Source organism: Sciurus carolinensis, chromosome 7, assembly GCF_902686445.1.
Source record: "Sciurus carolinensis chromosome 7, mSciCar1.2, whole genome shotgun sequence".
Lineage (NCBI taxonomy): Eukaryota > Metazoa > Chordata > Mammalia > Rodentia > Sciuridae > Sciurus > Sciurus carolinensis.
In genome coordinates this window covers 53,906,616-53,922,724 of record NC_062219.1, presented here as the reverse complement: position 1 = coordinate 53,922,724, position 16,109 = coordinate 53,906,616, and the positions used below count along the sequence as shown (strand labels likewise).

Sequence of the window (16,109 nt, the reverse complement as noted above, 5' to 3'; positions counted from 1 at the left end):
AAGTCTTAGCTATGCTGCTGCTGGGGTGGTTTTCAGGAAGCCATTTATCTTCTATGAGCCTCATTTTCTCATCTGTAAAATTAGAGAATTGTGTTAACTGATCTTCAAGGTTTCTTCCAGTTTCACAACATTATGACTATTTGAATTTGAAGTTAACATTTCCCAAACAGAAATACTTAAGTATAACTTGGGCTGACATATAAGCATAAAACAACAAATTCCACAGGAGTCAGGTGAGTCTTGCTTTTGTTTCAATTATCAATGTAGATAAAGGTATAAATACTACTCAAACTGTCTTTGCCCAGTGAGTAGATACATAAAAGTAGAGACATTCAAATTAGGAAACTCCTTTTGATTCCTTTCCTGGGAGGTCTATAAGTGGATTTTCTTTCTTTACTTATGAGTTGGTTTATGTTTACCACAGAGATCACAATGTGCAAGGGGCTGATAGCAACATGAGCAAAATAGTCCTTGCCCTAAAGTATCCAGGATTGATAGTTCCTAAACTTAAAATGCACATTTAAAAAAGATGGTTCACCTTGTCTTTTAGTTTGTAGTTCTATGAGAAGATTTTCCTTTACCACTTTGATAGCAGCTTCAGTGGCTTCAGCTATAGTATTTTCTATTAATGCTTCACGAGCTGCATCAAAACGTGGCTGAACAAGTGTGGTGTAGTCAACAACCTGCAAAGAATATTCGAGAAAATCAACATAAACACAAGGTTCTCCATCAAAAGTAAATAAAGGAGCGAAAGGAAGATCAGTAGAGTAGAAGAAGGAGAACAGGGGGAGGGAAGAGAGAGGGAAAAGTGGGAGAACAGCGAATGAAACCCAATTCCATGTATGTACGATCTTGTCAAAATGAACCCAACTACTATGTAAAATTATAATGCACCAATTAAAAAAACACAAGATGGACTGGGGATGTAGCTCAGTTGGTAGAGTGCTTGCTTTGCAAGCACAAGGCCCTGGGTTCAATCTCCAGCTCCTCAAAACAAAACAAAAACACAAGATACTAGGGATACTAAACACTGTTCATCTATTTATCTGTATCATCTCTCTATTTCTATCTTTGAAAAATATTAATACCATTTCAGGTATCTCTGGAAACATGTTCAGAATTCACTGACTTTGCGTACCAGCTTTAATAGACATTCAGCCATATTCTTCATGTACCTATTTCATGTATATATTCACATATATGATTATGCACAATACATATATTCAGATTACATATATATTTTGGCTTAATCAACAAAAATTAAAATACATTAAATTAACTTTGTATATATAACATATATACAATAAATGGCAGCAATTTACATATACAGTTTGATGAGTTTTTACAAAAAAATACATATAACCGCCACCAAAATCAAGATACAGAGCCTCAATATCACCCTAAAATGTTCCCATTATCATTCCTTCCCTCTCCTTCTCCCTCACCGAGCTTTCATTCCTGGCTCTTGGCAACCACTTTCTGATTCTATCACTACAAATTAGTTTTTTCTTTTCTAGAATTTCATAGAAATAGAATCATATAGTATATAATCTTTTTCAGTCTTTTCCTCCTCAATAAATTGGTCAGAATGGTTTTGATGATTGTCATTGCAGGTGTCCTTTTTATTGCTGAGCAGTGTTTCACTGTATGAATATACCATAGTTTTTTTTAATTCATTCATATATTGATGGACATTTGGGCTGTGTCCAGGTTGTGACTATCAAGAAGGAAGTCATGATCATCATTTGTATGGCAGTCTTTTGTAGACATGTATTTCCATGTCTCTTGGGTAAACACTTTGGAGTAGAATTATATTTGACTTTATAATTAACCATCAAACTATTTCCAGAGTGGGTGAATAATTTCATATCTCTACCAGCAATGTATGAATGTTTCAGTGTCTCCATATCCTCACCCACACTTGGCTTTGTGAATTTTTAAACTTTTAGTCGTTTTAGTGGGTGTGAAGAAGTATTTCATAATAGTTTAAATTCATATTTTCTTAATCACTAATAAATTCAAACTTCCTTTCGTATGCTTATTGATTATTCACTTTTATTTTAAACATATGTTCAACTTCTGTTTGTTTAAAAAATTGACTTATAATTCTTTATATGTTCTAAGTATATATCTTTTGTCAGGCAGATAATAAACTTCATACTGAATGTTGGCATCTTAGAAACACATTTCTATATGTCTTTGTAAAACTTTAAAAAAATTTTAAAAATTTGTTCTAATTGGTTATACATGACAGCAGAATGCATTTTGATACATTGTACACAAATGGAGCACATTTTCTCCTTCCTCTGACTGAACATGATGCAGAGTCACACCTGTAGTGTAATCCCACATGTATACAGAGTAATAATGTCCATCTCATTCCACTGTCCTTCCCATCCCCAAGCTCCCTCCTCTCCCCTCCTCTCACTCCTCTTTGCACAATTCAAAGTTCCTTTATTCCCCACTCCCCACCATTCTCTACACCATTATGGATCAGCATCCACTTATCAGAGAAAACATTCGACCTTTGTATTTTTGAGTTTGGCTTATTTCACTTAGCATGATGTTCTCCTGCTCCATTCATTTATCTGTAAATGCCATAATTTCGTTCTTCTGATTTCTATATGTCTTTTACGTTAAATTACTATTTCCATTCTTCTTCTCTCACATGTAGGTATCTTGTTTTAATCCATGCCAATAAGTCCACCTCTACAGATCATTTTTTAATGGGTGCACAGAATTGCATTAGATTAATATATTATAACTTATTTAACAAAAATACCAGTAATATATATTTAAGTATACATGTTTTAAATATATATTTAGATATGTTAATCTATGATGAATACAATTATGTACAATATTCTTGATATGATAGTTTCTTTAGAAAAATATGTAAAGTAGAATTCAATAGTTCAAAGTATATGTATGAATTTTAGGCTTGTATACATTATTTCCAATTACTACACCTGATGGTCATAATCTTTTCAGCAACATATAAGAATGTACTTTTTTCTACTCTATTTACACATCAGTATTGGGTGTTAACAGTAATCTTTTAAATCTAACAATGAGATTGACATGACATATCTCTAGTTATTTGGAATTTCTGTTTATCAAGGAGGTGATATCCTTTAAAAATTTTTTCCATGCTGCAGATCAAACCCAGAGCCTCTTGCATGGCAGGCAAGCACTTACTGAGCTATGTCCCAGCCCCCCGTTTTCTAATGTTAAATGGCTATGTATATCTACTATTTTGTGAATTGCCTGTGCTGATTTTTTTCCCATTGGGGCTTCATGTGCATACTGATTTGTCTCTTTGTATTTTAAAATGATAATTCATTTGTCTGACACACATTGTGCTGGCTTACAATATGCCTATAAATCCTTTGATGTGCTCCCTTCACAAAGTGAAGTCTCATTGTCCTCTTCTTTAGTGTAGGTAGGACTTAGTGGTTTGTTTAAAAAAAAAGGATAGTGTATAGTACAAATGACAGTGGGTTATTTTTGAGACTAAGTCCCTCCTTGGTTCACTCTCTGGGGGAAGCCTGTAGCCATGTCACTGGGACACAAAAGTAGTCCTATAAAGAGCTCATTCATGTACCGGAGCCATCTTCCAGTCCCAGCCAAGCCTTCAGAGGACTTAGGCTGCAGTCAACATCTTTTTTAAAATTTATTTTAAAAAATTTGTTCTAATTGGTTATACATGACAGTAGAATGCATTTTGAAACATTGTACACAAGTGGAGCATAGCTTCTCATTTCTCTGGTTGTACATGGTGCTGAGTCATTCCAGTAAAAAAATCATACGTGTATACAGGGTAATAATGTCAGTCTCATTCTACCATCCTTCCCATCCCCACTTCCCCACCCGACCCCTCACTCCCCTCTGCACAATCCAAAGTTCCTTCATCTCCGCCACCCCCCACCCACTAGGGATCAGCATTCGCTTATCAGAGAAAACATTTGGCCTTTTTTGGGGGGGGATTGACTTATTTCACTTAGCATGATCTTTTCTAGTTCCATCTATTTACCTACAAATGCCATAATTTTATTCTTCTTTAAAGCTGAGTAATATTACATTGTGTGTATGAACCACATTTTATTTATCCATTCATCTGTAGAAGGGCATCTAGATTGGTTCCACAGTTTAGCTATTGTGAATTGAGTTGCTATAAACATTGATGTGGATGCATCACTGTAGTATGCTAATTTAAAGTCCTGTGGCTATAAACCAAGGAGTGGGATAGCTGAGTCAAATGGTGGTTTCATTCCAAGTTTTCTGAGGAATCTCCATACTGCTTTCAAAGGTGGTTGCACAAACTTGCAGAACCATCAGCAATGTATGAGTGTACCCTTTTACCCCACATCCTAACTAATGCTTATTATTACTTGTATTCTTGATAATTGCCATTCTGACTAGTGAGGTGAAATCTTAGAGTAATTTTGATTTGCATTTCTCTAATTGATAGAGATGATGAACATTTTTTCATATATTTGTTGATCGATTGTATTTATTCTGTGAAGTGTCTGTTCAGTTCTTTAGCCCACTTATTGGTTGGGTTAATTGTATTTTTGGTGTTAAGTTTTTTGAATTCTTATTATATATCCTGGAGATTAGTGCTTTATCTGACATACATATGTAAAGGTTTTCTCCCATTCTGTAGGCTCTCTCTTCATTTTCTTGATTGTTTACTTTGCTGAGAAGAAGTTTTTTAGTTTGAATCCATCCCATTTATTAATTCTTGATTTTACTTCTTGCACTTGAAGTCAGGTCGTAAGCCAACATGGTAGAGATTTGGATTTATTTTTTCTTCTATTAGGCACAGGGTCTCTAGTCTAGTGCCTAAGTCTTTGATACACTTTGAGTTGAGTTTTGTATAAGGTGAGAGATAGGGATTTAATTTCATTTTGCTACATGTGGATTTCCAGTTTTACCAGCACCATTTGTTGAACAGGCTATCTTTTCTCCATTGTATGTTTTTGGTACCTTTGTCTGGTATGAGATAACTGTATTTATGTGGGTTTGTCTCTGTGTCTTCTATTTTGTACCATTGGTCTACCTGTCTGTTTTGGTGCCAATACCATGATGTTTTTTGTTACTATTGCTCTGTAGTAGAGTTTAAGGTCTGGTATTATGATGCCTTTTCTTGCTAAGGATTACTTTTACCATTCTGGGTCTCTAATTTTTCCAGATGAATTTCATGATTGCTTTTTCTATTTCTAAGGAGAATGTCATTGAGATTTTAATAGGAATTGCATTAAATCTGTATAACACTTTTGGTAGTATGGCCATTTTGACAATATTAAATCTGCCTATCCAGACACATGGGAGATCTTTCCATCTTCTAAGGACTTCTTCAATTTCTTTCTTTAGTGTTCTATAGTTTTCATTGTAGAGGTCTTTCACCTCTTTTGTGAGATTGATTCCCAAGTATTTTATTTTATTTCATTGAGGCTATTGTGAATGGGGTAATTTTCCTAGTTTCCCTTGCAGTGGATTCATCACTTATGAATAGAAATGCATTAGATTTATGAGTATTGATTTTATATCCTACTTTGCGGAATTCATTTATTAGTTCTAGAAGTTTTCTGGATCTTCTAACTATAGAATCATGTCATCAGCAAATAATGATAGTTTGAGTTCTTCTTTTTTTATTTGTATCCCTTTAATTTCTTTCATCTGTCTGATTCCTCTGGTTAGAGTTTCAAGGACTATGTTGAATAGTAGTGGTGAAAGAAGGCATCCTTGTGTTCTTCCAGTTTTTAGAGGGAATGTTTTCATTCTCTATTTAGAATGATGTTGGCCTTGGGTTTAGCACAGATAGCTTTCACAATGTTGAAGTATGATCCTACTATCCCAATTTTTCTAGTGTTTTGAACACGAAGAGGTGCTGTATTTTGTTAAATGCTTTTTCTGCATCTATTGAGATGATCATATGATTCTTAACTTTAAGTCTATTGATGTGATGTATTATGTTTAGTGATTTCCATATGTTGAACAAACCTTGTATCCCTGGGATGAACTCCACTTGTTTTTGGTGCATTATCTTTTTAATGTATTTGTATGTGATTTGTCAGAATTTTACTGAGAATTTTTGCATCTATGTTGATCAGGGATATTGGTCTGAAGTTTTCTTTCCTTGATGTGTCTTTGTCTGGTTTTTATACTAGTCTCACAGAATGAATTTGGAATAGTTTCCTCCTTTTCTATTTCATGGAATACTTTGAGGAGTACTGGTATTAGTTCTCCTTTGAAGGGCTTGTGGAACTCGACTGAGAATCTGTCTGGTCCCAGGCTTTTCTTGGTTGATAGTCTTTTGATGTCATCTTCTATTTCATTGCTTGAAATTGATCTGTTTAAATTGTGTATGTCCTTCTGATTCATTTTGGGAGGATCATGTGTCTCTAGAAATTTTTCAATATCTTTGAGATTTTCTATTTTATTGGAGTATAAATTTTCAAAATAGATTCTAATTATCATCTGTATTTCAGTAGTGTCCATTAATTTCATTTATTTTTTCAAACAACCAACTTTTTGTTTTGTCAATTTTTTCAATTGTTTTTTTAATTTCAGTTGCATTGATTTCAGCGCTGATTTTAATTATTTCCTCTCTTCTACTACTTTTGGTGTTGATTTGTTGTTCTTTTTCTAGGGCTTTGAGTTGTAATGTTAGGTCATTTATTTGTTTACTTTTTATTCTTTTCATGTATGAGCTCAATGCAATGAACTTTGCTCTTAGCACTGCCTTCGTAGTGTCCCAGAGATTTTGATATGTTATACTGGGGTTCTCATTTATCTCTAAGTACTTTTTTAATCTCCTCCCTGATTTCTTCTGCTACCCATTCATCATTCAATAACATGCTATTTAGTCTCCAGGTGTTGGAGTAGTTTCTACTTTTCATTTTATCATTGATTTCTACTTTCATTCCATTAAGATCTGATAGAATGCAGGGTAGGATTTCTATTTTTTTGTATATGCTGAGAATTACTTTGTGGTCTAAGATATGGTCTATTTTAGAGAAGGATCCATGCTGCTGAGAATAAAATATATTCACTCGGTGATGGATGAATACTCTATATATGTCCATTAAGTCTAAGTCATTGATAGTATTATTTAGTTCTATAGTTCCTTTGTTTGGTTTTTGTTTGGAAGATCTATCCAGTGGTGAGAGAGGTGAGTTAAAGTCACCCAGTACTATTGTGCTGTGGTCTATTTGATTCTTGAAATTGAGAAGGTTTTTGGATATATGATATAGATGCTCCATTGTTTGGAGCATAAATATTTGTGATTGTTATGCCTTGTTGGTGTATGATTCCCTTAAGCAGTATGAAATGTCCTTCTTTATCCCTTCTAACTTTTGTTTGAAACCCACTTTGCTGATATGATGATGGAAACCCCTGCTTTTATACAAATTCCATGTGAGTGATGTTTTTTTCCCAACCTTTCACCTTCAGTCTGTGGATGACTTTTTCTAGGAGGTGAATCTCTTGAAGAAAGCATATCGTTTGGTCTTTTTTTTTTTTTTTAATCCAATCTACCAGTCTATGTCTTTTAATTGATGAGTTTTGGTCATTAACATTCAGGGTTATTATTGAGTTATAATTTCTTTTCCTGTTCATTTTTGCTTATTTTTGGTTTTTATCTTGACTTAGTTTCTCCTTGATTGATCTTTCCTTTAGTGGAGTTCCTCCCTTTGCTAGTTTTCATCATTTTTTCACTTCATCATCATGGAATATTTTGTTGAGAATGTTTTGTAGTGAAGGTTCTCTAGTTGTGAATTCTTTTAAATTTGTTTATTATGGAAGGTTTTATTCATCTTCAAATCTGAAGCTTAATTTTGCTGGATATAAAATTCTTGGTTGGCATCCATTTTCTTTTTTTTTTTTTTCTTTCTTTCTTTTTTTTTTTTTTGGGTGCTGGGGATCGAACCCAGGGCCTTGTGCTTAGAAGGCAAGCACTCTACCGACTGAGCTATCTCCCCAGCCCCCATTTTCTTTCAGAACTTCATATATGTTATTCTAGGACCTCCTGACACGAGGGTCCGGGTTGAGAAATCACCTGAAATCTAAATTTTTTCCCCCATATGTAATTTGATTTTTTTCTCTTGCAGCCTTTAAAATTCTATCCTTATTCTGTATGTTAGTTGTTCTCATTATAATGTGCCTTGGTGTGGGTCTGTTGTGATTTTTGTACATTTGGGGTCCTGTAAGCCTCTTGTATTTAATTTTCCATTTCATTCTTTAGATTTGGGAAATTTTCTGATATTATGTCATTGAAAAGATTGTGCATTCCTTTGGTTGTATCTCTGTGTCTTCATCTATCCTGATAAATCATAAATTTGGTCTTTTCATGTTATCCTATAATACTTGGAAGTTCTGTTCATGGTTTCTTACCATCTTCTCTGTTTGACCAACTTTATTTTCTAGATTATATATTTTGTCTTCATTGACTGAGATTCTGTCTTCCAAGTGGTTTAGTGTGTTGGTAATACTTTCCATTGAATTTTTAATTTGGTTTATTGTTTCCTTCATTTCAAGGATTTCTGCTTGATTCCTTTTATAATCTCTGCCTCTTCCTGTATTTTCTCTCTAATACCATCCTTTATTTTGAAGATCAATCTAATAATGTAGTTTCTAAGCTCCTTCTTTGACATTTCTTCTACTGCATTGTCAATGGATTCTATTATTGGAGCATCTTGGTTTGTTTGGGGCTCTTTTTTCTCTTGTTTTTTCATATTGTCTGTGTGTCTTCTCAATTAGTGGTACGAAGCTGAGGCAGTACAGATTCTACCCTATCCCTGAAGACTTCCAGTACCTCACCTTTAACAGGGAGACCAATATTAACAGCACCCAATGCAAATGATATACCACTTTAAACCACCTTAAACCAATGATTCCTATTAAGGCATTTGCAGTTTTGTCACAATAGACAGAAATGAAGTGGTCAATTATTGTCTATGATATAAACAGTAAGTTTACTAAAAGGTTTTTACCATTTCAAATGATGGACAATGAGGGAACAGAAGTAGTGTAAGGTGTAATCTTTATGAGGGAGAAGGAGAGAAGACAGAGGTAAAACTTTACAGTAAGAGCGTGGGAGGAATTAATAGAGGTTAGCTTTTAGTATGAGAGAAGTGAGAAAGAATTCAGGAAGACAGGTAGGTGAGAGAAAAAATATATTCAGGTTTTTAAAAAGTAGAAATATAAGAATATACAACAAAACTGTAATATACTATTCAGACATTCCATTCCTTAATAAATTGATGCATGAAAAATATTTGGATTGAAAGTTGGTAGAGGTGTGAGAAAGAGGCCAAAAAGAAAAAAAAGAAAAAAGAAAAGAAGAAAGAAAGAAAGAAAAAGACAAAAGGAAAGTCTCAATGGAAAATTGAACAATTGCTTCTGTTGGCTTTCAAAAATTTTCTCGGCTTCCCTTCTCCACTGATAGGTGGGGTTGTCTGAAGTTTGATGTTAGCTCCAGTCCAGTGGGTGTCAGACTGGTTGAGTAGGTGAGCTGATAGCAAGATGCTCACACCCTCTTCCAGTCTTCCCACACTTTGTAGCTGGCCCCTTTGGTACCAGCACACTTCAGAACTCACTGAGCTGGAGAGAGCCCAGTTTTCTCCAGTTTCTTCCAACCTATGCTCCATGCAGGTAATTGCACCTAGTCTCTGGCTTTTCACAGGCTTGCCAGACCCTGACTGGCCCATGCAAACCCAGCTGTATTCTGATGGACCTGGGCTTCAGCTTCCCCAGGCTCTGCCTTGCTGCAATTCTCAGATCTCAATGCCCTTTCAACTTGCAGAGAGACCACCAGGGATGTGCTCACACGAAGGAGTGACCCTGCAAAGAGGCAGTCAGATGGTGGCCACTAGCACACTCAGCAGAAAGACCTTAAGATCAATCAGATCTGCAGGTATCCCAATATATCTTCAGGCCATGGCCAGGGTGCCCATGGCCAGTGTGGCAGCTGTGCCCTGAGATGGTGGCAGTTGTGGCGGCAAACCTGTAGGCCCCAGCTGCGATCCCAAGATAGCGGTGACTGTGTGTAACCAAACCTGCAGTGGGCAGTGGGCAGCAGGTGATCCACTGGCAGTCTGAAGGAGGTCTTCAGGCTAAGGGTGGGTGACTGGTGGGTGAATATCGGGTGGCGGGTTATGGATAGGTGAAAGGCAGGTGATGGGCAGGCAAGAGACAGGCGTACTGGCAAATGGATAGGTGGTGGTCAGAGCGTAATCTGTATTCCAAAGGGGGGTATTTGAGGTCAGATGCAGCAGAAGAATGGGGTAACTTGTGGTGTATTGCTGGGCAGGGATGGCTGCCTTATAGAGAAACAATATTTCTTCTGCTTGAATACTGAGTCATGGAGCAACAAGGAATGCAGCCTCCTAGTTCCATCTTGGATCTCCCCCAGTCAACATCTTGACTACAATCTCATGAGAAAATCCAGGATAGAGTCACTCACCTAAGTCATTCCCGAATTCCTGACATGAAAAAACTACACAAGATAAGAAATGTGTATTGTTACTTCAGAGCTGCTAAGTTTTGGGGTGATTTTGTTTTTAAGGAGACAGGGTCATGCTATGTTGCCCACACTGGCATCGTCTGATCCTCCTACTATGGCCTCCCAACTAGCTGTGATGAAAGGCATGTGTTATTGTACCTGGCTTAGTTGGGGTAATTTTTTAATGCAGCAATAGATAACTAATACACACAAATATGAGAAATATATCCTCAAAATTCTCCTCCATGTGCTGTCAAAAGTTTTAAAATTTTTTTTGATTTTTCTTTTGGACTTCAGTTTTTACACTTTAACCATCTGGTTATAACTCTTCTTTTTTCCAAAGATAAACAAGTTAGGACTCTGAGATACATACACATGCATACACAAATTTCTTTGCCCACATTCCTTCAACAGAGTTAGATAATACTTTTAGAATAGTATGCATTGTTTATATCATTAAGCTTATATAACAACTTTAAAAGCTTAAGTATGTATTTCTGTTATATTTCTATTCTTGCAGTTTTGTTTCAATTAGCTTAGTTTTCTATGTATGTATCAATAATGAATTACCAACCTTTTCCTCTGCAGTATAAATCCCCTCTTGACACATTTGACCTCATTCAGTAAGCATCTTCTCCCTGGAGCTCTCTCTTCTGGAGACTTCTGACTGCCTGCCCCATTCTGAACTGGTTATTTTCCAGGATTTCTAGGCTTATGGAACAACTGCCATCATGACCTGTCCCTTCCCCATGATTTTGGTATTCCCTTTCCCTCTCTCCTGTCATGAATACCCCTTTTCTTCTTGGTGTAAGCTCTCATTTTGATGGAGCATATCCTCTAGTAGCTTCCTGAGAAAGACAACATGGGAGGTTTTGTAGTTCAGATATGAAGAGTCCTCCAAAGTCCCGTGTGTTGAAAGCCTGATCCCCAACGCAGAGACATTCAGAGATGGAACTTTTAGGAAATTATTGGATCACAAGGGCTCTAACTTATCAGTAGATTAATTCATTCGATGGATCGATAATTTAAATGGACTACTGGGAGGTGGTGGAAGATGTAGGTTTGGGGCATGGTTGGAGGAAGTAGGTTCCTGGGTGTGTACCTGCTCCCCCTGTCTCCTGGCTGCCATGAGCTGCCATGAGCTGAGCAACTCTGCCATGCCCTTACACCATGATGTTCTGGCTCACGTTGGTACCAGGGCAATAGAGCCAGCTGACCATAGACTGAAACCATGAGTCAAAATAAATCTTTCCTCCTTTACATTGTTTTTGTCAGGCATTTGGTCACAGTGATGAACAGCTGACTAACACAGGAGGTAATTTTTTTTTTTTTTTGGTAACTCCAAATGCCCTCATTCTCTCATCTGACTTGATTATGGCAATACAAAATTCTAGGCTAGAATCACTGCCCCTCAAAATTATCTTTCCAGAATTGTGGTTGAAAGATACTATGCGATTTGGATTCCTATTCCTTTGCATGTAAGCTAGGTGTTTTCCCTAGAGTCTTCTAAGTTTCTGGATCTTTGTCTCCATTGTCCTATGATTTCAAAGTGATGTGCCTAAATGTGGGTCTTCCTCCATCATTGTACTAGAAATTCACTGGATCATTTCTTTATTTTTATTTGTTTTTTGAGGTACTGGAGATTGAACCCAGAACCTCATGCATGTGCTCTATCCCTGAGTCACATCCCCACCCTTTATTTTATTTTATTTTGAGACAGGGTCTTGTTAAATTGTCCAGGCTAGCCTTGAACTTGTGACCTTCCTGCCTTAGCCTCCCAAGTAGCAGGGATTGCAAGTGTGTGCCACCATGCTTGGCTCACTGGGTCATGTCAATCTGGAAACATGCCCTTTAATCTGGGAAATTTTCTTTGATAATATTCTTCTTCCTGGTATCTCCTTCTAGAATTTTTATTGGACAATGGATTTCATGAGTTTTTTCTTTCCTATTCTTTTTCTTCATCTCTTTGTCATTTTTTTACTAAATATCTACTAAATACTTATAAATTTTTTAAAATAAAAAAAACCTTTCTCTTTAATTTTTCATGTATTTTATTTTAATTTCACAGGATGATTTTCATTTTCTGAATGTTCCTTTTTCTTTTTTCTTCTAGCATCCCATTCTAGTTTCTACATTTGATAGTTGTCCTTATCTTCCAGAGGACATTAACTAGAACCTTCATTTGCATTGATGCAGTGCCTAGGTCAGCTGGTTTGGTAGTGGTACTGTGAAATACTCAACTGTCAGAAGCTGGAAAATGATCTTATGTGAAAAAGTTATCTCGTTTTTAAAGAACATTTTCACTTGAGATATACTACAAGTTAACTCTTTTCCCCTTTTATTTGTTGAAATTATTATTTCATTGTTTTCTGTTTGCCATTCTTCTGTTGATAAATCAATCATTATTTGCATCTTTTTAAAATCTAAAGTATCATTTTTTTTCTGCAGCTGCATTAGAGGTTTTCAACAACTGAATATGGTGTGATATTCCTTATATTTCTCCTGTTTGGGACTTGCTGAAATTCTTGGACCTACAAGGGGTTATCATTGTTAGTTTTGTTGTTGTTTGTTTTTTAATTTATGAAATATTGACAGTTATGTTTCCAGTATTTTTTTTTCCTATCTCATTCCAACTCTTTCAAGGAATCCACTAACATATAGCAGACCGTTTAATTTGTCCCATGGATCCCACGACTGCTCTTTATTTTCTTTTAATGTATATTTTTTATCTTTTTGTTCTTTAGACTGGAATTTTAAAAAATCTTTTTTCATGTTCTTCAGAAAACTCAAATCAGCTTGTTATACTAATTCATTAAAAATTTCACATCGGTTTTGTAATACTAGCAATAGGATTTCCATTTTGTGCTAACAGTTTCCATTTATTTCAGGAGATTCCCTGTCCTCTCATAAAGATCTTAAGCCTATTTAAAACAACTGCTTTAAAGATTTGTCTGCTAAATACAAAATCTAGCCCATTTCAGGGCCAGTTTTTATTGCTTTCTTTTTCTTTCTTTTCTTTTATTTGGGTATGGGTTACATTTTTCTGGTTGTTTGCATATATTATAACTTTTCTTTACATTGGGATGACACACTGTTCTGTTTTAGGCTTTGAATTCTGTCATTTCCCCCTGAAGACTGTTGTGGTTTTTGTTCTACCTGGCAGTTCAATTATCGATTTATCACATTTGAACTTCTGTGCTTTGTTAGATGCAATATTTGGAAAGTCCAAGGTGTTTCTCAATTTGGGAGAACTCAATCTCCAAATTCATTCTCAGATTGTATTCAGGAATGGTTGTAGGTTCTGTCAGGGTGGGCATAGAGTAGACCTTAGTCTAGGCTGTGATGCTTACTCCTAACATATGACCTTATGGTATGTCAGCTGCATGTTCTGGCTATTGACGCGATAAGGTCTCTCTTCTGATTGAACCAAAGCTCTCATGTGTTCCAGTTGCTCAACCTCCAGTATCTGCTCCATTCACAATGCTCACGGAGCCATCCTCAGATAAGCTCTGTGAAGACTCATGTGGTGCATATGCAGCCCCACCCTGGGCCACAGTCTTCCGATCTCATTCTCCTTAGCTCAATGGAAGTACCATGCTCTGATGGGTGTAGAAAGGAAACTGTCCCAGCAGACAGCAGGGGTAATCATGGGGCTTGCCTGATGAGTTTCTCTTCTCCCAAAGATCACATAGTGGGAGAGCTAGTTCCTCTGTCATGGCTGAAATTTAAAGATTACTTTTTAAAAAGATGGCACCAATTTACAGTTCCACCAACAGTTTTATAAACTTGTCATTTGTACATACCCTCCTTGGCAACAAAAGTTGTCATTTTTTTCATGCTTAAGTGTGAAAAATTACATCCTGTTATTATTTTTTGTTTTCTTATTTTCTAATGAGATTAGGTATCTTTTCATAAGTTTTTCCCCAATTAGCAATTTATCTTCTGTGATGTTCTCTAGCTGTCCATTGCTTTTCTTTTTCTTTTTGATTACAGGTATACTACATACACAGTGCTAGAAACACTCTTTTAGTTATACTTGTTTCAAAGATCTTTCCCCAGGCTATTGTATTTCAGCTCTTAAAAACTGAAAACTTTTATCAGAAAGGTGTTTTATATTTAGATGAAATATAATCATTCACCTTTAAAAACTATTTTGGGGTGTATTAAGTGTTTAATTGCTGAAAAAAATATAACCTCCCAAATTAGCTTAAATGACAAACACTATTTCATAGTTTCGGAGAGTCAGATATAATAATTTCTCATGATTTTAAATGGGAAGGTTATAATGCATTTTATATTGACCCAAATTCTATCATGTAACTAAAATGCAATAAAATGCTTAAATACAAGCAATAGATTATCCTGTTTTGATGTAAATGATTAAAATATCACTGTGTGATCATCAAACAACATGACTGGTAACATACGTTTGTTCTGTATACAGTAATATGAACTTTCTTAGGGCCAACATTTGAGACTTTAAACACATGATGAAATTTTCCAAACCTCTACACATGATTTTGATATTATAGTTGGAATGTATCACAATCCTCTTTCTGCATATTTGAAAAAAATCATGGAGTTTTGTTTTGGAGATGTAAACATAAATGGTATTTGAAAAAATGTTATATTAGGGTATCTGTATAATCTAAGAGGCTTTGGTATTAAAAATCAAGCCAGATTTTATAGAAAAATATTATCTGAGAATACATTTTAAGGTTATGTTTGAAATAATAAGATCCTTACACTAAGAAAAGTAAAAATACCAATTAATATTAGAAGTGGTGCTAGGTATCATGTCTTGAGTGATTCCTTAAAGAAAAGTAGTCAAGACAATTGAAGGGAAACTTTTAATAAGTTAAAAATGATATCTATAATAGTATCCAATCCCATCAAATATCTAGAGGCAATATTTATTTATTATGATATCCCATAAAATATCACATAGGCAAACTTTTATACAGAAAACTCTTAAATTTTTACTTGTAATCATTTAAAAAGAGTTAAATAAGTGGTGAAGTATAATTTTATGGACTAGAGGAGTCAATTTAGTGAAGATGCCCATTCTCCCAACTGATTTATATATCTGATGCAATCCCAATTAAAATTCCAAAATATTTTTCTATATAAAATTACAAAGAACCACAAATAGTTAATGTACTTCTGAAAGAGAGTAATAGTATGAAAGACCTTGCTCTATCTGACATTGGGACTAACTGGAGAGCTAAAACAATTTGTCAACATAGCATTGGGAGAAAAATAGCAAAACAGAATGATGGACTAGACCATAGAGCCCCCACATAGGTACACATGTATTAAAACATGATTTAAAACAAAGGGAGCATGATAAACAGTGGATGAAGGACAGGTTTTTTTTCTTAAATGATCCTGGGACACCTGGATATCCATATGGGAAAAAGTAAAATTTACTCCATATGTCCCATCACAAGAAAGTCAATTTGAGGTGTATTTTGTATCTAAATGTAGAAGTTCAAACAAAATTTTTAGAAGTTATTATAATATCTTCATGATGCTTGGCAAGTAAAAATTTCTTTCTTAAATGTGACTCATAAAAGCACTGATGAAAAAGGAAAAGGTTGGT

At 35.3% G+C, this 16,109-nt stretch overlaps 1 protein-coding gene across 7 annotated transcripts in view; it reads right to left on the bottom strand.

The window, feature by feature from the left end:
- The window catches only part of Ak9 (adenylate kinase 9), a 162,438-nt gene that overhangs the window by 87,775 nt on the left and 58,554 nt on the right, over nt 1-16,109 (bottom strand). For all 7 annotated transcript variants that reach the window (XM_047559519.1, XM_047559521.1, XM_047559514.1 and 4 more), the window contains one exon: nt 539-683. In XM_047559519.1, the coding sequence (XP_047415475.1) occupies nt 539-683 (145 nt within the window). The remainder of the gene's footprint in view (nt 1-538; nt 684-16,109) is intronic.